The 27,462-nt window shown below is 40.2% G+C and overlaps 1 protein-coding gene across 8 annotated transcripts in view; it reads right to left on the bottom strand.

Annotated features, from left to right (window-relative positions):
• BIRC6 (baculoviral IAP repeat containing 6) overlaps positions 1–27,462 on the bottom strand; it is a 4,524,268-nt gene that overhangs the window by 446,453 nt on the left and 4,050,353 nt on the right. For all 8 annotated transcript variants that reach the window (XM_044058419.1, XM_044058463.1, XM_044058448.1 and 5 more), the window contains exon 63: positions 2,632–2,849. In XM_044058419.1, the coding sequence (XP_043914354.1) occupies positions 2,632–2,849 (218 nt within the window). The remainder of the gene's footprint in view (positions 1–2,631; positions 2,850–27,462) is intronic.

The raw sequence follows: 27,462 nt of genomic DNA, 5'->3' as shown, positions 1-27,462 counted from the left end.
TATCTCTTAGGCTACAGACACCTCACAGGTGCAAGTGCTTCCTTGCTAATTGGTGGCCATGCAAACACTATGAAAGCTCCAGTGCTCTAAGCACTGAACTCAAGAAGTTTGCAACAACACAAGTCAAGATCAAGATTCAAACTATGCAAGTGGTGTTAAAGAAATGGTGGGCATAGCGACAAGAAGAATTTCCAGGCATGCAATGACATAAGGCACAAAATCTCCTGAATGCAGCAACTTTAGAAAACATACCAGACGGAATGGAAGAGATGATGAAACCAATCACAGATCCACTGAGACTTTCCGATGTTAGATATGCTGCTGTGTAAGGATTTCTGGCTACAAGAAGCTTATCTGCCATGCACAGGGTGTACACTCACAAAAGAACTAATTCAGGTAGTTCACCTGGATCACAAGTAGTAACTTCCTTCGAAGTCTTTTAGAATCTGGGCTCTGCTTATGGACAACGATACAGAGATCTGCTTGTTTAATTACCCAAGTTTTGGAACATGTTCCTTAAGACTATAGGGAAAAAATGCTTAAAGCATTTCCCACCTTGGCTTCTGTTTCAAAAGATTCTGCAAAAAGCAGCAAAAGAAAAAGCCTGGCTGATCCTGGAAATACCATTTTTCTGAGAGAAATACAGTCTTCCCAATGTCAGTATGGCAGCAGCTGCTCAGTTTCTGCTCAGGGAAGAAATTTTCACTCAGTGAGAATGCAAAATTCCACATTAAGCACTGCAATCTCTTGCACATCACTGCATGGATATATGAGTTTATTCTTTAATAAGGTTTACTACTCTCCACAGCATAATCATGTTTTACTTCCACTTAGTAGGCTCATTTCTTTCCCACAACAAACAATAAAGGACAACAGGGAAGGAAGAAGAGAAAGGTCAGTAAACTCAGTTATCATCCTCCACCGAAGAGATCTTTTTAAATGCCGCTAAAGCCCTCCGTGATAGGCAGGCAAACATGGTGCAATAATCAGAATGCCAAGCACAATGTGGCTGCCTGCTTATACACATAAACTATGCTTAGTTAATACTGCAGCCACTTTGGTGGGCTGACTCTCCAAAGTATGAGTGCACAAAAAAGAGCAAATCCAGGTCTTTATCATAGGGTGCTTCTATGGCAGACAAAATCAACATTCTGGCTCCGAGATAAGCAAGCATTTCAACCCCTCACTCACAAGCCTACCTCACTTGTCTTCCAGCACCCAGATCACTAAACACAAATGGATAATATGTACTTCAGGCTGCTATCCTTCTGTACAATAAATCTAGCTGGTCGATGGGAGGTCTGATTCCCAGAAGAAATGTTGTTGATTCATGTTTGGGGATCCTTTAAGAGGCCAGTAAACAAATTATTAAAAAGGTTATTTGACAAAATGGAAGCAATTCTTGAAGGATCATGGCCTAGCATCACAGATCCTAAGATTAACTATGTAAGCTTCTGTCAAAGGGATGTATTATTCTTTTATTAACAACCAATTTTAAACCTTGTCATCATCCTTTCATTTTAATTATTCATTGACCTCTCAGTTAGTCATTTCTCAAGGGACCCAATATATATATATATATTTTTTAACATGAATCCTGCTAAGAGTTTGGCCTCCTGCATGAGTTAAGGGTTTAAATTTTGTTCCATAAACCTTGACAAATCATCATTTTGAACCAGTTTTCAGTGTTTTTTGAAAATTGTGCCATGAAAAATAAACTTCACACTAACTGTCACGTCAGATGTGAGGGCTTCTAAACTTCATGGTTTTATGTGCTGTGGTCCCTTCCCTAAACTACTTCAATAAGGACACAGAAAATATTTGTATTCATCCAAAAGATGAAGTGAAGTGAATCTCTTACAGGCTGAATTTGAGAATCAAGTGAATCCAACAAATTCTTTTAGTCCTTTGCAGACAATAATTTAGGTGTCCCTAAGGGAACGTTTGCCAATTTCAGCTTGTAAGCTGTTTGTAATGGATTCTGTTTTGACCCAACATAAACAAACACTTTACAGAGATAATCACAGCTCACTGTAGCAGTGTGACAAGCCTGTTATGCAGCAGCAGCTACTTGGCCAATAGCCCACACATTTAACAAACGCAACAAATTAAAACCATTCTTAAAAGCAAGAGTTGGCTTCCTTATGGAAGTTGACAAGTAGTGCTTGCCTGAGCTTTCACCCAGTTGCTTGATACACAGCTTACTCTTATACCTGTCTTCCTTGTTATAGAAAGTTCACAAACTTTTCTAGGATCATCAGTGATAAAAATTAGTGAAACCACATATTTCTTAATGATTAACTCAACTTGCTGAACTGTAAAAGTAGCAGCCACTAGCAATATGCAGCAGTGGTCGCAGAATCCATTGTGTAGACTATATCACTGACTGTTAGAAAAAGAGATACCCTGCTGTGCAGATAAGACGACAAACAATGTTGTCATTGTTGAGTTCTTGAGAAGTCTAGTTACTACAAACATAAAGACAGCAAACTATCATTAGAAAACCAAATTGCAGACAAAAGTTACAACCCATGAGTAATACACCAAATAAATCATCCAAGTACTTTGTCATAAAACAAGTTTCTCTGAAAACACACAGAACTATTCTCTTGTTTCATAGGTTGAACTCACCTCTGTCGGACTGTGATTTGAATTAGGCACTCTAGGAGCATGGTGGCTAAGAGCAGACAGACAAGCAAGAATCAGATGGACAGCACCAATCTCTAAAGCCATACGTCTCAGAAGTACTCCATCATCAGTAGTCAACAGTGTAGTGCTGAACAAAGTGCGTAGGACATGGAATGGAAGGGTAGGAAGCACATTCGCAGAAGGAGATTGGAGAATGTGACCTATGTAAAGCAAACAAAAAAAATGTATGAATAACTGCACATACACAACAAAGCCAATTTATCAGAAGGTTTTCTTAATCAAATATTATAACATTTTGTTTGTTTTCCTTCTACAACTTAGAAGATTAATGCATCAGTCCTTTGGTTGCTAAAACTTTTTAAAGTGAAGGCATCACTACAGTATTAATGCTTTAAAACTGTGTCAATGTAACAAAACTCTACATATATAAAGCAAAAGGGTCATACACATGGCCATATATAAAAATGTAACTGACACGGACAGACAGCATATATTTAGTACAGTTGAGTCAAGAATTTAGCATAAATGTATATATGTTCAAGTAGACTTACTGTTGCAGTCCTCACATTTGGAATATCCTGCATGTAGGTAATCCCATGGTTGCCCAGCTTCAGGACCTTTACCCTCCCACTAACAGCATCAGTACCTCGATGGTATAAAGGATGCATCAACCAATGCCATCTTCAGATCTTTTTTTGCCCTCACAATGTTAAAGACTGCAGCATCAGAGTCAAGAGTGAACCAGACAGTGCAGTCCCAAATGCTCCATTTCTACCCCAGAGGACCCCAATCTCACTTCTCCAAATGGTAGATAAAGGAGAGATTAGGGCCTGGTGGGAAGCATTTTATGGCAACAAGAATAGGTCAAGAGAAAGGAGGAAGGAAGGAAAGAAGGAACTTGGATTATAACGACAGATCTACTTGAACATCTACCTTTATAACAAGTTCCTAGCACAACTGCACTATGTTTATTATAATACTCATTGTTGCAGTCCTCACATTTTGCAAGACTCTCAAAACATAACATTCTACGGAGGGGAGGAGAGGAACAGACACAGATATAATACAATGGAGGAATGCAGAAGCAAATTCTGCTCTGACCCTCAAGGGTACTCCTAGGCTAGTGTTTAGAGAAAGTGTTGAAAGATGACCAGATTGTGGTCTGCAGAACAGCCTGTGCAATAATCACACAGGGCAGCAGTCATTCTAGCAGAGTGGGTCTAATCTGGACAACCATTTAGATAAGGTCTGTTTTTTGTAACAGATCTACCCTCTTTCCCTTTTGTAAATGATGCAAACAGCTGATAATACTTTTTGAATTCCTTGGTTCTGTGTAAACAAAATCTTGTCTGTCTATACAAGGTCCTTTCTCCAGAAATCTGTAACTTTGGAAAGAAAAATGGTAGCTGAATGGGCTGATTCCATGACATCTGAGTTGCCATCTTAGGCATGAAAGTGGGGTTGGTGCACATGAATACTTTGTCCTGGTGAAAGACCAGCAAAGGCTTGTTACACATAAGGGCTTGAAGTTCAAAAATCCTAGTGGCAAAGGTAAAACCCACGGAAAAGAAGAAAAAAAATCTGAAGATGTTGTCAGCCAACAGATCCTTTATACTACCAATATAATTACACTCTTCATGGAAGGCACTAGCTGAAGCTCTTGAAGAAGGTACAGCTGTGAATGTAAGGCCAGCCACAGGCTACCTATATAAAGGATATCCTACATGTAAGGACAGTAAATATCAGAAGCATGGCAAGGGTGGGGAAAAGGGGGTAGCTGCCCAGGAGCAAGGTGTTAGAATGCACAACTGGGAAGTGTAGTTCCTGTGCTGTTATTTCTGTACCGGCATTTCAGTACAGAAATAATAAATATAGTGTAGCCTTCAGAACTTTGTGTGTAGTAAAGTTGTAGCAAGTCACTTGCTACAAATGTAGGAACTGGCTTGCTGCAGTTTAAAAGTGAAGAACTATTTATTTTTTTGTGCTCTAAAGTTGAAGAGTTGAGGAGGTGGCAGTAGAAAATGAGTCCTGACATGTACTGCCACACTAGGGGAGTGGATCTTTCTTTTATTTTTGCTCTTCATCTGAAGAGTTGAATGGGTGGAAAGCAATACCAGGGGCCAGGCGCTAGATGAGGCAGCTACAGCTCTGGTGAAAATTACAATGAATATATACATGTATGTATGTATGTATGTATGTATGCACATGTGTAGACCAGTCCACTATCCACAAAATCAGCTAACATGCTAATTTCATGTCACACATTACAAACATGTTGACAAACCCATTTCATATTCAAGTCATTCAACTGCTTGAGGAAATGGAATATTTGATATGTAGCAAGAATCACAAACGGAAATGAAACCCAGTTAAAAGAAATGATGGGACCACTATACAGTCATGTTCAAATGCTGGAGAGGTTACTTTGAAGACATTTTGGGTGTTCTATTACAACTAAAAGTTTCTGCTAACAGTTTGCATCACGTGAGTTAGTTACAGGCAAGTAAAAGAAATAAGCTGTCATTAACTTAGATTCTTGATTTCACTTCCCCCAGCATATACGAGCATAATGTAGTGTCTGTATGCAATAAAGTATGTCATTCTGACTGAAGACCTATTAGATACAAAGTGCATTCTACACTAATTCTCAACTATAATCCCACACAGAGTTCACATGGCACACAGATCTTACTACTGGTAATTCTCAATTAAAGTCACAACTACAGCATCATTACAATTTATAACTAAGGACACAAGTTACATATAATGTGCAATTAACAGTCACTCAACCAGACTAAACTTATGTAAGTCACTCAAATCTATTAGCTGCAATTTTTGGCTTAAACATGCATTTTCTGAATGCCAGCATTGACTTGCAATAGTGAATGAATGGAGTAAAATGAAATGAGGAAGGTAAACAGAGGAACAGTACATTGTTAGAAAATGCAGTAGACAAAGCATTCTGCAAAAAATGAACATAGTAGTATAAGATTCCATAGTACACGTGGCCTGTACAAGTTTCATTAATCAAATAACAGACCAATTACTTCAAGCTCTGCTCCATGTCTAGGTTCACTTATAACCAAAGATCGGATACATGTACAAATGTGACAACAAGATACAAGAAAAAAGCAGCAAATACTTCAAGTACAAATCAAAATCAGTAACAGTAAATGTTGATTGTAAACCATGCAGAAAAAAATCACATCTGTAGTAAAACAAATTCATGACAAAATATACTTACATTTATTTTATATAATAGCATAAAATATTTTCTGTTCCATCAGACTTCATACAAATTAAAACTCAGCACAAACATGAGGGTGAGACAGAAGTCCTGTCACACAAGTTTGACACAATGAAATGAATGCAAATACTGCTATTTACTAACTTTGAGACGATCAAAGAAAGCTTCCTTCAACAAAAGACTTCAATAATGTTAAAATTACTTTTATTTTTGAATGTATTGGCAACATATAGTACTTCAGTGTTTGCACTTTAAAGCTTCTGTACATTAAATTAAGTTATGGACTCAATAAACAATGCTAACACAAATCAATGTGGCATAAAAAAATAAACAATATCACCACGATTTAAGGGCAGTGAAGCAGATGTCAGCATTGCTGCCTCTAAGCAGTTGGTTCCGGTGTTTACTTCAAAGTTGGGATGCCTTCTCTGTAAAGTCTATACATGTTGTGTGTGTGTCCACATGGGTTTTTGCTGGATGTTTCAGTTCCCTCCTTCACAAAAATGTGCTGTAGGTAAAATGAAAATCCTCTAAATTGACTGCAGGTGTGTGCATGTGTGTGTATACAGCGTTGGTACTGCATTCAGTATGAGCTTCTATACCTTGCACCTATTGAGTTGTGAGGCAGGCTCCAGCTCCCTCACAGCTCCACCCTGGATTAAGTCAATAATGAGAGAAAAATAAATGAACAGAGCGAATGACTGTAAAATTGAATCAGGAAAGATTTTAACCAAAGCTTTCCCTGCTGCATGTAAGGCAAGCAGAACTATCCACAGCACTAGATGATTTATTTAGAGACAATTTTCTAGACAAGAACTACAATCCTTGAGCCATGGAGATGGTGAGGTGGGTTACCCAACTTGCCAGTGAAGCATCACCACTGTCAGAAATTACAAGAGATATGGCTGCAGGAAGGTAAAAACTAAAGTGAGATTTGTGGGTATTACTCACCAGTCCTCGGTGAAGCAAAACAGTTTTAACACCAAAAGAAAATTCATTAACATATGGTGACTTTGCAGCAACTGCCACCTCACAGACAACTGCATCAGTTGCTTGCTCATACACACACATGAATAGTACCATGAAGAATATGGTCAAGGTCATGCTCAGAGAGTACAATGCAGGCTTGAGATGGGATTTTTTCACCAAGTCCTTAACCAGGTTGTTAAATACATAATCCCCTTGGGCCCTTTCTGTATACGGAAATGACCAACAACTAATGATTTTTCTGTCAATGAAAACAATCGTAAAAAAATGAAGACAAGACTTTGAATGCAACCAAGGAAGCAATGAAACCAGGGACGCTGTCAAAAAGTTTAGTATATGGACTGACAGCAACTAGCTATCCAGGAAGGTAACATACATAACATATTAAATTTTATTTCCTGGAAGGTCTCCACCACAAGTCCTTGCTATACTCAAGAGGGTTGTAACTGCAATCCTCAAACTGATGAGACCATACAACTGAGTATTTTCCATTTTCTAAGAAAAAAAGAAGCTTCTGAGTTGTGTGCATATACAGTTAAGAAGCGGCGTGGAAGATACAGTCACCACATGCAGGGTGTGTGGGGCAGAAGAAGAAGTCCCCCAGTTGAAATGCTCTGCATAGCTGTGAGTTCAGTATTTACTGTTAGGGGGTATGGAATATCATTTTTATTAGTTATGAAGCTAGAAAAACAAGTATTGCACTTGTGACTGTGAACCCTCCACCACAATGACTAATGCATTGGTTAACATGGTAAAATAGCAGGAGGACAAAAGTCTAACACTATGGCACTTTGTACTGAAAGTGGTGCCTTCCACTCCCCCTCCGCAGTGATTAGAATGAACCTCATATATAGATCCTACATACTGATGTGCTAAAATACATTTATAAAGATCACAAACTATACAGTTACTCTGTGACAACAAGGTCATGACCCTTTGATAAATCACCATCTGGATCCTGAAGTATCACATGTGCTTGCTGAAATTACATAACTTAAGTACTGAACAGGATAAAAGATTCTTATCCCCATCAAGACTAAGAAAGAAGAAAGCAAAGAGCAGTACCCTTGTCATTGGCCTGAAGGAAGGTTACCATGGCTCCTTTGAAGAGTACAGTCCAGCAGAGTTAGCCTGATTATTGAGTCATGCTCTTTTGAGGACTTGCGCATCCTAAAGCCATGCTGCTTTTGTCCATTTCTAGAACCCAATGGACTTTTAAACTGTAAGAAACAGAAGGCCCACTCCCACAGTGTGAGTACTGGAGTACAATCAGGAATGCAACTGCTACACTGGCACAATCAACTTCCTGAGAGACCTGGGCAACACAATCAGAGGAATAACTCATTATGACACACAATAATCCTCTCTGCCCTCTGAGGTGGCTTCTTCTTTTCAAGGGAAATGGACTGGCCTGGCAAAAAAAAAGGTGGGAGGTGGTCACAGAGGGTCTCAACAGGAAAAAGGATCTGCTTCTTTTTCTGGAGTTAGATGAACAGATTCTGGAAGGGCTTATAAAGACACCTTCCATAAAACAAATGAATCTTGGTTAAGGTTTGAATACTCTTCCACCTATGTTGTCAATTTAGTCTAGTGTGAGACATGTCCAGCCTTCTGTACAGGAAGAAAAAATTAAGAGCAAAAACAAAAATAACGCATTATATAGTTACTTTGTCTGTTGTCAGGATTTCAAAAAAAATGTTAGTGTTGGACTGTGTGGACAAGAAATACAATGGAGAACATTTTAAAACTTTTTAGAAATAAAAGAAGAGAGTTGGGTAACCATGGTTGCAGGCTAACTGAATATCAGGATTTAATGATGTCATTAATACTGAGTGCATTTTAAAGCAAAAAGCCTCTAAACTGTAAAGTATATTCATGGTTACATACTCTGAGCCCAGTGTTATTGTTTGAAATTTGTCTCCAAGCTGCAATGCATATTCATAATTAAATATTTTGTGACAGTATTTTATTGGTTGATATTTGAGTTATGTGATTTTTCTGACGGTTATCTAACTGTGAAGTCTTACTTTTGTGCTCATTCAGATGAAGCATTTTATTTACTAAAGAAGAAAGCACTAATAATGAAAAATCTGTGATTCCCTTCCTGGCATTCTTAACGGTCTCTCCAATCCTGTCAAAAGCTTTATATTCTTCACCAAATTGTTTGGGGTGGTAGTGTGTGTGGAATGTGGGAACAAGTAGGTCAAAAGGAGCTGGCTCTAGGGTGCCAACAAATTATCTTACACCACTCAGGTAGAAGCTTGTATAAGGAGTTTTCTCTTCCAGTGGGTTAAAGGAGCAATATCCAGTTGTTTCCTTGCTGCAGAAATGTCAGCCTTGAGCACAGGTTCATAGGTTAGTACTAGGCTAACTGCCCTTGTAGGGTATTTTAAGCCTAGCCAATTATCCCATTCGAGAATCATACCCTACACCTTTTGCCTCTAAGATAAACATCTTAACCATAATACCAACCCCTGACAAAATAAATTACATATTCTTATGTTCATAGGTAAATAGTAGGCTATCAGTCTACAAATTATTACAAGCCTCGCCAACAACCAGAATCAAACCATGGACCTTGTATTTATGAGGTAAAGACCTTAACCATTATACATCAAACATTCCGTAAAATGGAAAGGTTTGATATAACAGCCTTCATGGGTGTAATGACCCAGGGTTCCTCCTCCTCTCTTCAATAAGATATTCTCTGAGGGGAAGGAATGAGGGCCATAGGACAGTTTTCTCCAAAGGACAGATGTCTGCGGGAGAGCTAGGTAGAATGTATTATTGCCTTTATCCATTTCTAAGATAAAGACCATTAGAATCTCTCACCTCCTTTTCCTTGGAATCTGCATGTGCAGACTTTCATATGTTTGAAATGTATGGGGTTAAGCACATGACAGGTAAGAAACGGTTGTCAAATAATGGGAAAAAGGTCAGATACGGATACATCTGTTGAAGGAAGCACTGAGAAAAGAAAGGCATGTTGCTTAAAGGGGCACTCCCATACGTCTCAGTCAGGTTCAACTAGAAACAAAATAAATGATGCAAAATATCTGACCTCCAAGTCCTAGTGCAGGACTCTAAAGAATCCTCCTCAGTCTGGGTCAACCAGAAGTACAAGATCTTGAAGGGCAAGGTAGGGCTGAGGAGAAGAGCCCTCAGTCCCAAATGGAATCAAACAGATCTGACCTGAGGATTAGTGGGACTACTCTCCAGAAACAAAACAGCTGTCACAAGCTCTCCAGCCTTACAAACGGCAAGAAAGACAGCACTACACACTGCCTGGAGGTAGCTCAAGATTCAGTTGCACTTATCATAAAGAAGAGGAGTGACTTAATAAAGTACTGATTCAAAACAGTAGTTAAAATAATTTTACCGTTTCATTCAGCAAAAAAAAAAAAAAAAAACTTCATAGGATTCCAATAAAGTCCGCTCATCATTTGCCAAGGCAGAACAGGTGCAGGCTCAGTGTTAGACTTAATTCCAAAGAAGGGATGACTGATGGCCTTTCTTTTACCCCTGTGCTGGTCACTCTCAGCTATCACTGTCTTGTGAGAGAGGAGACAGCCTTAGGATTTTCTCCCTTTTGTGCTTGGGAAGCTATGTAGCACCTGTTCCTCTGATACCAGGAAGATCTTAAGGCTTCCAATTCTATCTTCGACATCAACTGCTTTGACACATTCCAATACTGACACCCTAGTCCAGTTTAAGGTAAAGTAGCAGCCTATACTCCTGAAGTGCCATCCTTCAGTTAAAACATTAAACCAAGGTTCTACATATGACCTGGAGATCGCTCAATATGCAATGGTACTTTTCATAAAGAACATAAGTGATTATAATAAAGTATAGATTCAGAACAGTAGTTAAAATGATTTCACCCTGTCATTCAGCAAAAAAACTTAATGGGATTCCACAATGACTGCACGCTGATTAACAAGCTGATTTAAGCTCTCTTAGTGTGAAAATAGAAACTGTGAAAACAGGCAAGTGAAACTGTCAGTTTGGGTAAAATTCAGTCACATTACTAATTTCATGCCTGGATGCCATCAAAGATCAAATCTGGAGAACCTGAGAGCAGATCAACCTGAAAAGGAGAAGAGAAAACCGTGGTACGGGAAAAATGATGCAGCTGTTCAGCAAAAAGCAGTCCAAGTTTCAGCTTTGGTACAAGAGACTGCTGACAGTAATTTAGAAGAAAAAATAAATCAAATACAGTCAGCGGTATTTAAAGTAAATAGAGTACTGAATGAATATATCAACTGAAACAACAAGAGGCTGAAAAAATAGAAGCAGTTTTAACTAATTACTCAGATAAATGGATAAAACTGCAAATATCAGAGGGTAAAATGAAGAGAAGGCTGGCTGTGTATGAAGATCCTTAAGAAGAGCCATTTCAGTAAATAGCACTAGAAACAGCAGAGAAAACCTGAGATTTTTTGACGTACCAGAGAAACTAGAAAGAACAGACTATATTAATCTTATGAAAGTACAAAATAAGCAAATGGACAGGTGTTCCACAGCAGGATTTGCTGGGGGTTGGCATAATGGTTAAGGTGCTTACTACACAGATACAAGGTTTGATTCCCATTTTAGGGAAATTAGCTATGCTTAAAATTGCCCACAGGGGAGCTAGCCTAGCACATAACCCGCAAACTAATTATCCGAGTCTGGCAGTTGGCACAGAGAGTTAAGGCTGTGAGCTATAGGTCCTCTGGTACAGGGTTTGATTCTCTCAGTCCTCATTTGCCCACTGTGTGACCCTGTGCAAATCACTTGAGCAGTCTTTACACTTGGGAACTGTATGTTCAGTGGACATACCTGGTTAACAAATAGATATTATTGGGGGGTTGTCGGGTTGGTATAATGTTTAAGTAGCTTACCTTACATTCACAAGGTACAGGTTTTCATTCTTACCTTTGAAAGAGAAAGTGGCTAAGTTTAAAATGGTCCACAAGGGCAGCTTGCCTGGTACTTACCCATGAACTGAAAGGACACATTATTTACATGATTCAAACCTGGACATGAGAAAGCAACCAAGACCTACATTAGTACAGATGCAATCATACCAGCAGAAAGAGTTGCTCCTTACAAAACTGTAGTAGAAAGGAAAAGTATTAAAAATAACAAGAGTGCTTGTGGAAAACGATTATCCACTGTACACCAGGCAAAAGACTAGGCTGCCAACCATCCAGGATTCGACTGGACAGTACAGAAATTGACAAATGCCATCCAGTGTCCAGGCTAGGACGAGATTTGTCCAGGAATTTGGTGCTCTATTGCCATAATAAGAAGTTATGTACTTACCATAATGTTCCATGTGAGCTGTTCTATCTCGCCTTCATTCTCACTGATGGGTTCAGAGCCGATCCTCGGCTCCGACTCGGCCAAATGCGAAGGCTCGAGGTCTTCAAACAGCTCGTGGCCTACTCCCTATCCCATGATGCAATAGTGCTTCCCTCAGATCTTGTTTGCTCTAACATACTGATAACTAAAGACTATAGGCATTGAAATAAGAATACCACAGACAAGGACAAAATATCACTAGGACTTGTTGGAACTTTCCGGCCCTCAAGACTTTAAAGCTAGGGGGTTGTGGGTGGGACATAATAATGAAGGTGAGATGAACAACTCACATGGAGCATTATGGTAAGTACATAACTTCTTAATGTGAAGTTGCTATATCTCGCCCTTCATTCTCACTGATGGATAAACGTCCCAAGCACCATCTCCTTGGGAGGCTCATGGGAGTATGTTCCTCTGAACCATAGAACCAAAAGAGGCCCTGTCCCTGGAGGCCTTATCCAATTTGTAATGAGTGATAAAGGTATGAGGTGAGGACCACGTGGCTGCTGCACAAATAGTATCTAGGGGCAGCCGTGCCATAAAGGCTGAAGTGGAAATTGCCCTGGTGGAGTGAGCCTTGACTTTATGATTTAATGTCATCTGCAAAGAGCTGTATGTGAAAGCAATACAATCTGATAACCATTTTGATAACATGGTTTTAACCACCGGAGTACCCTTCTTTGAATCTGAAAAGGAGACAAAAAGTTGGTCCAATTTTCTGAAGTCCTTAGTCCTGTCTAGATAGAATCGAAGTTGCCTATGGACGTCGAGTTTGTACAACATGTGTCCCATTTTGTTTGTATATTTGGGAAAAAACACAGGTAATTCTATAGTCTGGGTGAGATTTGTTTCAGAACAAACCTTGGGTAGGAATAAAGGATTTGTTCTCAGAGTTACTCTATCATTATGAAAAATCAAGTATGGGACTTTGATGGACAAGGCATGTAGTTCCACAATTCTTCGAGTGGCAGGAATAGCTACTAGGAAAATGGTCTTCCATGATAAGTATTTTAAATCACAGGATGATGCAGGTTTAAAGGGGGATAAAATGATCTGTGAGAGCACAAAATTAAGATTCCATGGAGCAGACGGGGTTCTAATAGGTGTTCTCAAGTGAATAGTACCCCTAAGAAATGCTTTAGAAAGTCTATGTGACATAATGGGAGTCTGTTGATCACCAATATGAAAATTAGAGATCACTGCCAAATGAATTGTACGGGTTGCTGCAGTCGCTCCTTCATCAAGCAACTTAATCAGCAACTCGAATGGAAGAAATTGAAGCCATATATGGATCAGCATTATTATCTGACCCCCATATAGAAAATCGTTTTCACTTGCTAAGGTATAGTTTCTTACTATAAGATTTATGAGTAGAAATTAGGATGTTCTGTGCTGCAGGTGATAACTTGTGGAACTGGAGCAGCCAAGCTGTCAATTTTAGGGTATGAATTGCAGGATAAAGAACCCCTGATGAATGCATCAGAAGATCTGGAACTGGTTCCAGGATCCATGGTTCTTCCAGTAGATGAGGCTGCAGAAAAAGGAACCAAATTTGACGAGGCCAGTAAGGCGCCATCAAAATAATGGTCCTTCCCAGTGTGCTGGCTTTCTGTAAGAATTTGGGTATCAGAGGAAACGGGGGAAAAGCATAAAGAAGTCCCGGGGGCCAACTGTGTACAAGTGCATCCTTTGGGGCATCTCCCGAGTTGGGGATCAGAGCGAAGTAGCTGCTGCATTTGGTGTTGGTGGGGTTTGCAGAGAGGTCACAGCAAGGCTGGCCCCATCTGCGGAATATCGTTCCCGCTACTACTTCTTTCAGGGACCACTCATGAAGAGACAGTATTGCTCTGCTCTGTTTGTCCACTATCACATTGGACCTCCCCGGAATGTGTGTTGCTATCAGAAAGCACTGGGTGGAAATTGCCAACTGCCATACCCTCAAGGCCTCTTGACATAAGGGGTATGATCTGGTTCCTCCCTGTTTGTTTATGTACCAGACCATTGACATATTGTCCGTCTGTATCGCAATAGTCCCTAGAGGCAGAAAGTTTTGAAGGGACTGCAACGCTACAAGTACCGCTCTCATCTCTAGGACTTCAATATGCAGATGAGCCTCGTGATTCTCCCATGTGTCTTGGGCTGTCCTTCCCTGAAAATGCCCCCCTCACCCTATCAGGGAGGTGTCCGTGGTTACAGTGGCAACCGGGGTTGGAAGAACAAAGGGATGCCCTATTGTCACTTGAGGAGAGGTCAGCCACCAAAGAAGATCCTTCTTGCATGACTTTGCTATTATGATGTGGTGAGACACTGGAAATTCCTGATAAGACCATTGTGTGAAAACCAGCCATTGCAGTATCGCATGTGCACTCAGCCTAATGGAATGGCAGTGATGGCTGCTGCCATGGTCCCTATTAAATTGGGCACTACTGAAACTGGAGCCTCTCTGTTTGGGGATGAGATTAAGAATTTGTTGTCGAAGGCTCACCACTCTTTCCATTAGAAGTTTTATGGTCACGGAAACTGTGTGGAGATCTGCTCTGATAAAGACAGTACGTCTGGATGGCTGTAAAGCAGATTTGTCCCAGTTTATAGTAATCCCCAAATGACTGCAAAGATCTAATGTTGTCTCCCTTGCGTGTATAAATTGATGCTTGGTGGTGATGGTGAGGAGCCAGTCGTCTAAATATGGACACACCTGGAATCCTAACCGCCTCAAGTGATCCGTGACTACTGCCAGGCATTTAGTGAACACTCTGGGGGCTGTAGTGAGACCAAAGGGCAGAGCCCGAAACTGAAAGTGACTGGCTCCCACCCGAAAATGCAGATGATCCCTGGATGTTCTGGCCATCTTTATATGGTAGTACGCATCCTGGAGATCTATTCAGCACATCCAATTGTCCATTCCTAGAAAAGGAAGTATAGACTGTAGCGTGACCATCCAGAACTTTGTTTTCATGACAGATTTATTCAACCTGCTGAGATTCAAAATTGGACTCCACTCCCCTGTTTTCTTTGGAACTAAAAAGAACCTTGAGTAAGTTCTGGATCCTCTCTGGTCGGCTGGGACTGGTTGGATGACTCTCTTTTTTCTAGCAACCTTGTAATCTCTATGGTTGCCTGTTCCCTGTGATTGGGTCGAACATCTGGGATTTTTTTCACAGGGGTTGGAGCGGTAGTAAAGGGAATAGTGTATCCTCCGGATATGATGCTTTGTACCCACCGATCTTTTGTAATTTTTAGCCAGGTGTCTGGGTACAAAGATAAGCGTCTGTCTCCAGAGATGGACAGGTGGGCCTCCTTTCAGGAGCGCTGGTAGGGCTTGCCAAAGAACTGATCCCTGTCACCCTGGTTCTGCGGGCCCTATCGGCCACGTGGACGGCATCTCCCATTATTGCCCCCTCCACTGCCTCTACAGGGGGTTTCACCACGTGTGTCAAAGAAAGCTCCTTGGGCTTTACGGAACCACATCCACTTTTCCAACCTTTAGGATAAGGTCTGGTAGGAGTAGAAAAACGGATTCCTATGGCAGACAGAGTCTTTCCATCTTGCTCACACCTGGTAAACATTTCCTTCACTTTCAGTTCAAAACGTGATGAACTATCAAAGGGGTTGTGTACATGACTTGTAGGGCTCCGCAAAGGAACATAAGCGCATCCAGGAGTAATTCCTGTACCCGCTGCCCGACTCGTTCCATCCGCTGCATATGAAATTAGATTCATGGAAGAGTTTATAAGGGAATTTAGGGTAGCAAGCTGGGAGGTTACCTTATCTGAGACCCTCACAGCTACTGCACCCTGAAGAGCATCTCCTAACTCCTTAAGGGGATCTCTGTGTAGTCTGGTGAAATGTGTGAGATAGTTCAGGGATCGAAGAATAAAGGCCACTGAACTAAACATGCGCTTTCCGTATCTGTCCATGATCCTAGAATCTCTATTAGGAGGAGGGACAGATGTGGAGGTCTCCAATAGCTCCTTCTTAGTGGTCGCCGCCACCACCATAGCATCAATGGGTACACCTTTGGTAAGGAAAGCCTTGTCCTGAAGTGACTTAATAAATTTATTCGGCCTCTGAGGGACTAGTTCTATGGTATCTGGGGACTCCCATGCCTTTCAAGAGAGGAGGTCCATCAACTCATCGAAAGGCGGTGTCACCCAAGAGGTGGAAGGGTTGAGACCTGAAAGCCTTCAGGAGTACTGAATCATCATCAGTAGGGTTAAGGGGATTCCAGCCACCCCTCTGTTTTAGGATTTCTAAGATATCACCAAAAAAGATATCTTCAGAGGGGGACCGTGGAGAACCTTCTGACTCATCTAAGTCAGTATCTGATGTAATGGATTCCTATAGGGAATTCAGATGCTTCCTCTTGCATGTTCTCTTCCTGGGAACCTCCTCAGAGGGGGCTTCTGGGGAGGTCCCAGAAGAACAGGGCTCACCCAATGGGGGGACCTGAGACTCTAGGTCTCAACGCTTTTGAGGGATCAGTGAAGCAGAGACAGACACAGGAACTTTAGGGGAGGATATTGCTGGTACCGATGACATGGGTCCCCGAGGGGACAACACTCTCCTCATGGCATCAAAAGCCCCACGGCTCCGGTCTGAAGAGATGCCTGGATCCATAGAAACTGGCAGTCTCTGTGGCGCCGAAACCATGGGCTCTGAGCCCAAGGTAGGTGCCAAGCTCACCCAAGCCGAGGCCCTGAGAGGTAAAGTCAGCACCGAAAGATCGGTACGACTATCCTCTCCAGACCCGTCCGGTAAGTGTCGGCTCCTAGACTCTAAGGTGGGTACCAAAGAGGTCAGAGTAGTTGGAACTGAATGCCCAATGGGTGTTGGCTCTGACAGTTCCACAATCATCGGTTACGAATAATTCAGCTCCGAAACTTCGGGTCAAATCGGAGGAGGAATCGAAAGAAATGGGTTGAGTCTGAGTCGGTTCCGAAGCCCTTAGGGTCAGACCTGACAGAATTTTAGCTAGTGCCTGTGACTGTAGAAGTCTCGGTACCACTCGATCCATGTCCTTATCCGATAGTCTTGAGGATCGGAAAGCAATTGACAATGTCTCAGACTGGAGAAAAGGAGATTTTAAAGTGGGAGATACCAGCTCCCACTGACCACAACTACCTCGGGCTCCATAAGCTTAGGCGCCGAGGTGGCAGTCTTGCTAGATTTAGTTGCTTTTGAAGTCGATGAGCCCTTTCTCAGCTCCAACTCATACGAAGAGCTTGTACACAGTTTTTGGAGATTTAGTAGGCTTGTCCTTGTCTAAGGCTTCTTGAAAAGAAGATTTCAAGAGACCTCTTGCTATCAGTTTATTCTTGCATTCATAAAGAACGAGAGAGCTAAAAGAGTGACAGATGGCACAATTTTCCGGTAGGTGAAGCTCACCTAAACAAACACAATTTGTATGGCCATCTGTAACTTACATCTTCTGTCTGCATTTCGGACATTTTTTAAACCCAGATTTAACTTTCTCAGACATAACTCTGCCAATTGAAAATTACCCAAGGCAGAACAAACTCTAGTTCTACATATAACAAAATATGCATGTGTGTGTGTATATATATATATATATATATATATATATATATATATATATATATATATATATATATATATAATATATGTGTATGTGTGTGTGTGTGTGTGTGTATATATATATATATATATATATATATATATATATATATATATATATATATATACACACACACACACACATATATATAAATATATAAAACACAGCACACAGACAATATCTATATAAGAAATAACCCTAATAAAGGAAGGTCTCTAAAACTAACTATAATAACTATGAAACACACCAAACTGCTCAACAACTATTATATAATCCTAATAAAAACCACAGGGTTGAATAAAAAGTATTTGCAAGTAATACCAAAGATATATTATTAATGCCCTAATAAAAACACAGAGTAAATATAAAGGATAGGGAGTAAGTTATGTAATCTAACTCTAACTATTCTAGTTCACTTATAGAAAAAAGGGCCTAAAAATAAACAGCCTCAAGAAAAGGAGAAAAAGCACTGTAACAAAGACTAACAAAAGAGACAAGTGTCTCAAGTGGCTAACTGTAATTTAACAACTAACAACAAACAGGAATGAAAACATTTTGTTTAGACAACTATTAACAGTTTGACAATACTGGTCAGAGCTGTTCGATGAACACCAGATCTGTTGCAGCGGCAAACGAGATCCGAGGGAAGCACTATTGCATCATGGGATAGGAAGTAGGCCAAGAGCTGTTTGAAGACCTCGAGCTTTAGCATTTGGCCGAGTCGGAGCTGAGGATCGGCTCCAATCCCTTCAGTGAGAATGTAGGCAAGACAGAACAACTTCACACTTAATGTTAGTGTACATTTCTTCCTAACATATCAACGGAATCATATTCCATAATCCTGTATTCCTGATCAGTACAGTCTTGCAAGTTAATGCAAGTCAGGCGACTTGGACGGCAGTAAATATTAATCAAAATTTAAGCAACTTAAAAGATTTGGCATAAAATACAGTTCAATAGTTTTAGCGTTTTTTGAAATCGGTAGGCAGAAACCACAATCAATTTGTTTTACATTGTTTGGGACTTTGGCACCTCAGCTGGCGATGGTTGGTAACATCTAGCTATAGCCTTTGTTGGTAAAAATGTTTGTCTACTCGTCACTAGATGCTAGCACCCGTTAACTATGGTGTTGTGTTTGAAATTTGGTGAACACTTTAGTAATACAGTAGAAACTTCATAGTTGACCACGTCCTTAAGTTGATCTAATTTTCATAGACCGGATGTGCACCACATCTACTCAATGGAAGACCGGCCTCTCTATATTAATCATCTCTGTAAGTTGTCCACTTGGACTGTGACACACAATATTAATTTACCTTCTATAACTTGACCAGTTGAGTCCACTCTACACAAAGGGGTAGAAGGTGTGGACTTTGCCCCTTAGTTGTATTATTTTTTTCTTTAGTATAAGTTCTTTGTTCATATTTTATTATTACCATGTGTTGGATTAGGCCTAATGTCCTATTGTTTATCGTGTTGCTGAAGATTTTTTTCAATGTGAAGGACTGTTCTGAACTGTAGGTACATCCTACAAATGACTGAAATATGTTACAGTTAATGATGGCCCAAAGGAAAGAACTCAGAGCTGACACTGAAGGAAAAGGCTGATGATCTACATTTTCTGGAAAGCAGCAGCCAAAGAAAGATGGCAAAACATTTTGGAGTTAGCAAGATCACAGTTAGCAACATCCAAAAACATAAACATGAGTACTTGGAGAGATATGGTAAGGAAAGCAGACCTACAGCAGAAAAGGAGTAAGACTTCCCTTGATGAAGTGAATAATGCCACATTAAGGTGGTTCAAACAAATGAGGGCAGTTAATGCCCGAATCTCTGGGCCGATGATCCAAGAAGTTGCTAAAAAATTCACACAGGAATTTGGGGTGGCAGATTTTCAAGCATCAAGTGGTTGGCTCCAGAAATTTAAACTGACATGTGATCTTCCAAAATGTCTTGTGTGGTGAATCCAATGAAGTTCCAGTAGAAGCTGTAGAAGAGTTCATCAAAAAGTTCCCAGATATCGCCAGATGCTTAAAAAATGAAATCTTTAATGCTGACAAGTGCAGACTCTTTTTCAAGGCGATACCTGACAGGAGCCTTGTCATGACAGGTGCAAGAGCAGAAAATTGAAAGAACGTTTCACAGTTCTGCTTTGCGCTAGCTCAAGCAGAGAGAAACTGAAGCCCTGGTGACTGGTAAATTGGTAAATCCACGCGCATTCAAGAACCTGAAGCCCGAAGACCTCCTCGTCACTTGGAGATCAAACAAATGTGCAGGGATGACTAGTGCCCTATTTTAGGAGTGAGTAAGGGGTATCGACCAAGAAATGAAGAAGAAGAAATGGTCTGTTCTGACAGTAGACCACTGTCCTGGCCACCAGCAAGTGAATCATTTAAAAAAAGTGACACTGAAATTTCTGCCTCCAAACACAACCTCAAAAATCCAACCTCTTGACCAAGGCATCATCAAAACATTTAAAATGCACTACCAAGCCCAGCTCCTGCAGTGGGTCATTACTAAAACACACACCTGTGGTACGCCTGTGGAAGCAACTTCTTCCGCTCCATCAGTTAACGCTCTGGATGCGGTCCTCTGGATCAGTTCTGTTTGGAATTAAGTTTAACCAGAAATGATACAGAAGTGTTTCAAGAAAGTTGGATTTGTCACAACTCAAGAGCACAATGTTTTGGCCCCAACAGACAGTCCATCTCCCATGGCAGAATTTGAAGGAGTAGATTTTGAAGGTTTTTGTTGCAATGGATAATGAGGTGGCAACCTGTAATGAACCTGACCCAGAAGCAATTTTCTAAGAGATATTGACCAAAGTACAGACCAGCGTAAAAGTGCATGAAGCAGCTGATGAAGTGGAAGAAGCAAGTGAGGATGACACAGTAATTCCAGAGACTCCAAAAGAAGAGGATGTCAGACATCTGATAATGCAATTGAAGTCATTTTCTGTGGAAAAATGCCCAGGTATGCTAAGTGGTGTAGTCAGCGTTGAGTGCTTTCTCCACTTACCTTTGTAATACAAAATTAGAAACAGACCAAGACTGACTATTTATTCAGAAAGAACAATTAAACCATGAGAAAACAGTAAATGTACTGATTTTGTATGATATTGTACGTATGATTTTATTCTCTAATAAAAGCTGTACAAAAAAATAAAGTACATGTACGTATCCGGTTCAACTATAGTAACAAATCCGAATCATCCGATTTGGATAATTCTGATTCACATAAAAATGGACATTCCTAAGAGAAGAAGAGAAGGCTGTGTGTTTTCTAGCAAGAGTGGATCACCAATGATTTTTCATGGTTATCGAAAATTGATGATCACACGTCAAACTGCACACTCTGTCAACAGTCCTTTGCTGTCAAATACGAGGGGAAGAAAACAGTTACAATACATGCTGAGTTATCCAAGCACAAGAATGTGGTAATGACACAAACGCAATCTCATGCAATTTCTGCATTTTTTTGTTTGAAAAATACGCCGAAAGAAGACAGTGTTAATGCAGCAGAACTAACCACTACATATCATGGTATTTTGCATCACCAAGCTACAATAGTCAGGACTGTGGCAACAAACTTCTAGCAAAAGTATTTCTTGATTCAACCATAAAAATTTCATGTGGCCGTACAAAATCAATAAGTTATGCTGAAAACATATTGGGTCTGAAAGAGCAGGAATTTTCCATCAATGCTGTTAAATCTGCTCGTTATTTTGAAACTGGATCAGATGCTTCGAACAAAGGCAATAAGAAGTTATTTCCTTTGATCGTTTGCTACTTCTCAAGAACTGAAGGTGTGAAGAATGGACTCATGGATTTTTATCAAGATAATGATGAAACCAGTAATTGCAGATCATTACAGCTAATAGCCTGTGTTTAGATTCGGTCACCTCATACAGTGCAGACAATGCATCCATAAACGTTGGAAAACATGTGTCAGTATTTTAGAAGTTGCATACTGAGAACAAAAATTTGATACAAGCAAATTGCAAATGTCATATCCTCAACAAATGTGTAAAATCTGAATTAAAAGCGTTCAGTTTTGATGTTGAATGATTTGTTATCAAAACTTACAATTCATTCTCAATGTTGCCAAAAAAAATCAGATAAATTTAAGGAATTCTTTGATTTTTTGCAAATGGAATACTGTGAACTACTACGCCATGTGACCATGTATTGGTTAAGCCTGCTGCCTACCACTGACAAATTATTGTTATATTGGCCAGCACTAAAGTCTTACTTTACATATCAAGGTCAAGACAAAGTTGCAGCATTGCTATGGGATGGGTTTTCTTGCGACAGTGATAACATTCTACCTCAATGTTCGCTCTATCTGATTCACAATCTTATGACTGTAGTTGATGACGCCGTGCAGCGCTTAGAGTCAAATGCAACTACAGCTGCTGAATTGCACACCACTATGGAAAGTGTGAAGTGCAAACTGCAACATTATCAAAATGACAAATTCGATGGTTCTTTGACCTATCAACTACTACATTCTGATGCTGCGACTGCAGAAGTGAAATGGAAATTTGAACAGGAAGCAACTCATTTTTTTTTTTCGCTGTTTGTTATATTTGCAGAAATGTTATAACTCTAGACGATGACATCCAGTGGCAGGATATGTTGACAATACTTGAACATATTAAAGGCATAACTGTTGATACTGACAAGTTGTATGAAGAACTTTGCATTCTTCCAAACGTTAAAATTGATATTGTACAGTCAATGACACAGATCAGTGATAGGTGGTTAAAGTTTTTTAGTGTTATTGTTTCCAAATGACATTGAACTGTTTGAAACATTTTGTCAATCCCAGTCTCAAATGCTTTCTGCAAGACAGTTTCAGCATAATAAATGAACTTTGGCCCAACAGCAGAAACAGAGTAAACACAGACTTGGTGAAAGCAGAGTTAATAGTGAAGATAAATTTTAGCATGTCATGCAGTGATTGTCAGCTACTGAAAACTGCCTCTTCTCAGCAAAAATACAAATATAAACAACAGTGATTAATGATTATGTATTTGCATGAACACTTAATTTGAATAATTTATTGCCGACTGATGTTACTTAACACAATTCGGATTAATCATTTATGTTGACTAGTCAAAAACTGCTGTAAACCTGTAACCTGTATAATGTAAAATTTAAGTAATAAGATTTTGTTATACTCATGCACGATTGCCATTTTGTGTCATAATATTTGACTATTCTTGTGTCAATAGCACTAGGTCAAACCGTCTGAGGTCCTATTCATTCAGTATTTCAATACCCTCTATCTTAATGAGCATAAACAACCTATGAGGTTCAGTATGACATCTTGACTGGCCATCATGACGAATTGACGATGATGGCTGTCAAGCATCCAGGAATAACAAATTCCAGAATTGGCAACCCTACAGAAGAGAAGCAAAATTATCCCAGCAATTAGGGAATGTCAAGGTGCAGGTGTAACATTCAACTTGCTGTAATCAGTTGCCTTTAAAAATTTTTTTTCCTGAAAGTTCAAAGATATTTTTTGAAACAAAACAGGCTAGGGAGGAAATAAAGTTTATCCAAATAATACAGAAGCCAGCAAACAGAAGGGGACTCCTGATTTTTCTTATGACTACAATGCTCACAGGGAGAATTTAGTAATGAAACCTTTTCCATTGTTTCAAAGGAAAATGCTTGATAGAGCAAGGGAAGCACACAAGATGACTAGAAGAATCAAGAATACCCTGGACTCAAACCAGAGACGGGTACTGGGAGATGGAGATGATCAAGAAGAACAGTAGCACTGTTTTCTCTCTTTTATTCACTAGTTTCAAAGCAATCCAAATGCATATAGGAAAAGGCATGTGAAGTACGGCTTTGCAAGAAAAAGTGGTTGAGAAAGACTGGATATTTCTTGACTTTATTAAACTTGTAAATGCACTGCAAAGTATATACCCCATTTTATGTCATTTATGTTTAGAAGCATGCTGGAGGGAATGAATAACAAACAGTTTTTGTTCATATTAATATTCGTATAAAAATTCATGATGCAAATTGCAAGTCATATTATAAAGCAGATTTGAATAGTGTGCAGTCAGTGGTACTTTAAATGCGAGATGAGAGAGTCTCATCAGTGACTACTGTATAAGTTAAAGACATTAAAGTAAGCATGTACTTTTTCAGTTGCAAGATGTATAGACTTTGCAATGCAACAAAACAAGAAAGGCTGGTCAATAGCCAGTTAAAAGTCAATATAATGTCGTAATCTTAGGCTGCTATGTTAAATGTGGTGTGTAGTGTGGTGTAAAAGTGTATCACTATATGTAGAATTAAGATGGTAATTTCCCTCTTTTTACATTGGTGGATGTCTAGATTAATGTCCTTAGTTTAAGCTATAGATGAAGGCTTTTTAAAGTAGAAAGGCTTACAAAATAAGACAAAATTATGAAAGGCACGGACAAAGGTACTTTTCTTGCATCTGTAAAGTTATTAGCTTGTCCCCCCCATTAGCAAATGGTCTCAGTGGGAGACAATAAGTCTGCAGGTACAGGCAGCTGACCAAGGAAGTCTGCACATTCGGTTCTGAGAGAAATTTATAAATATTCGTTCATGCATCTGCAAACTACTTAGCTGCATTTTTTTCCTCATTGCTGACTGATTTTAACTGAAGACAGATACAGAATAGTTGTGTAAAATCTTACCATAACCATAGATGCCCTTCTCTTACATGTTGCAGTATTCATAACATGAGGGAGATTCCGCCTAGGCAATCTGAACGTCAGGCCAGTACACCATAGACTTACGCTACTGCAAGGTACATGTGACGTTACACATAGAACAGCAGAGCATTGCCATAAAAGCGACGTCTGCATGCACCATCCTCAGAACTGAATGCCCCAGTCAGAACACCAGTGCAAAGAAAAGACACAAACGAAATATCCAAGGAACAGCATGAACCAAGGGAGAAGGAGGGTGGGATAGAATACTGCAACATGGAAGAGAAGCACATCTATGGTTATGGTAAGATTTTACAAAACTATTCAATGTCCTTCTATTCCCATGTTGCAGTATTTATAACATGAGGGAGAATACCAAAGCTCATGAGTGAGGGGGGAGCACAAGAAGTCTCCACAAATCTATGCAGAATTGCTCTAGCAAATCCTGCTCTGGATCTGGAAATAAAATCCAGTTTGTAGTGTTTTGTGAAGGTATGAACAGAGGACCAAGTAGCTGCCTCTAGGATAGAGGCAGTGTCCAGTCATTTAAAGAAGGCTCCAGAGGAGGCCACTGCTCTAGCTAAATGGGCCTTAACAGAGAAAGAAAAGTTTTTTCCCTGAGAGAGATAGCAAAAGATAATACCCTTTGAAATCCAAGATGAAATTGTCTGTTGAGAGAAAGGTTAACCCAGCGCCCTGGGGATGAAAGAGAACAAAAAATTTCTCAGCCTTTCTAAAGGGTTTGGTCTTGTTCAGATAAAATCTAAGTTGCCTGTGTGCATCTAAAGTGTGTAGCACCCTCTCACTGGAGCTATGAGGAGAAGAGAAGAAGGTGGGTAGATGAATAAACTGATTAAGAGACAAGTCATTAACCACTTCAGGAATGAAGGAAGGGATGGTACGCAGGGACATCCTGTCCTTGTGGTAAATAAGAAAGGGTTGAGAAGCCATTAAAGCTTGGAGTTCTGAAACTTGCCTAGCAGAAGTATTGGCTACTAGTAAAACAGTTTTCCAAGTGCAGAATTTCAGGGAAGAGGAAGGAGCAGGCTTGAAGGGAGTCTGGGTCAGTTTTTCCAAGACAAAATTTAGGTCCTCTGTCTTTTTTAATTTCTTCATATCTTTTAAGTTTCTAATACCATGTCAGGAATGGACCCCTTTCCTAAGTCAAAGTACGATTAAAATTCATTAAATTAGTATTGTTTCAATCTTTGATGTCAACCAAAAGTGCTCTTCGCAGCACCCGCAATGTGTCCAGTAATGACTCCTTCTGCAATTCGTATGGAGTTACATGCATTGGTAACATATCTAAATATGATTGTAGATTCTTTTTTATAAGGCCTGTTGCTCCAACTACTATTGGAACTGTCTGGGTATCTTTCCTCCACATTGCTCTCATTTCTGTCTGCAGATCCTGATATTTTATGACTTTGTGTCTCTCCGTTTGCAAGCCACTGTAGTCACTGAGTGTGGCGATTTCAATGATCAATGCTACTTTTCTCTTTTTTTCATGCACCACTATATCCAGTTTATTAGGCCCCAGGGAAGAGGAACAGGTTTCCTGGGAGGTCTTTTTTAAGAAAAGTTTGACCTCTAACCTAGAAGCTAAGGGGGAAACAAAGGCAGACATGCAGAAATGGCTGACAAATGGGCTTCAACTGAAGAATAAGTTAGTCCAGATTTGAGCAGTTTACATAATTAAGAAAGGACTAGAGGGATATCCACTGAAAATGGATCTAGTCTCTTATTAAGACTCCAGATGGAGAACCTCTTCCATTTGGACAAGTGAGATCTCCTTGTATTAGGTTTCCTGGCCTGCTGCAGGACGAAAAAACAATTCCTCAGAAAAAAGGTGTCTGAAAGGAATCAGAAGCCTATCACACACAAGGTCAGATTCAGTGTTGCCAAATGTGGGTGAATGAGTGATCCTTTGTCTTGTGTGAGTAGATCTACCCTGTGATGTAACTTGTGATTATTGCCCTTGGCTAATTGCAGAAGAAGAGGGTCACCAACAAGATTTCTGGTTTGTCCTTCTATATTTTCAGGAGGACTTTCTGAATTAAAGGGAAGGGGGGGGGAATGTGTAGAGAAACATCTCCTTTCAGAGGAATGACAGGTCATCCACCTTCCAAACCACAGGATGTGGGAGAATCTGGCACAGAACTTTTGAAGATGTCTGTTCAAAGGGGAGGGAAAGAAATCTATTTGAGGAGTATCTCACTGCTGAAGAATGTCCAGAAACACATTCATGTGGATCATCCAGTCGTGGGCTTGTGTCATGAAACTGCTCAGTGTCTGCCTGAACATTTAGAGCTGATGGGATGTAAACCGCAGATAAAAGTTACCTATGCTTGAAGAGCAATCTCCCAGGCTTGGATTGCTAATCTGCAGAATAAGTAGGACTTTGTTCCCCCCCTCCTGTTCACATACTAGAGAACCATGGTGCTGTCCCTGAACAGCTTCAAAGAACCTGGAAGGAGAAGACTAGAAGGGCCAGGATCAGAGCCCTCATCTCTTTGATGTTGATGTGTTGCTTCCTTGTGGAGGGAGACCACATCCCTTGGACTTTTCCCAGGGTAGTCCCTCCAGCCATATCAGAAGAATCTGTGAGCATTTCCTGAAGGAGGGGTAGTGGCTGCAAAGGAAAGTCCTGGGTTGGTTACAAGAAATTTGGTGAATCCACCAATGCAATTGCTTCTTTAGGCAAGGCAGAAGTGGAGGACAAATTCTAGAGGATGAGAATTGATGGGACCAGTGTGTCTTCAAGTATCACTGGAATTTAGGCATGTGGAGTCTGGCTAGAGGTAGCATTGGTATTACTGAAGCCATGAACCCTAGCATCCTGAGGAATTCCCTGGCAGTCAGAGAAGGTTGAAGAAGTGACTGAAGGAAGTAAGTCTGCAGAGACTGCACCTTTTGAGAGGGCAAGAATGCTATCATGAGGTCTGTTCTTATCCT

The sequence above is a fragment of the Protopterus annectens genome, chromosome 1.part2 (genome assembly GCF_019279795.1).
Source record: "Protopterus annectens isolate FY-2018-M chromosome 1.part2, PAN1.0, whole genome shotgun sequence".
NCBI lineage: Eukaryota > Metazoa > Chordata > Ceratodontiformes > Protopteridae > Protopterus > Protopterus annectens.
Note: the sequence above shows the minus strand (reverse complement) of the source record. Positions and strands in the feature narration are given on the sequence as shown.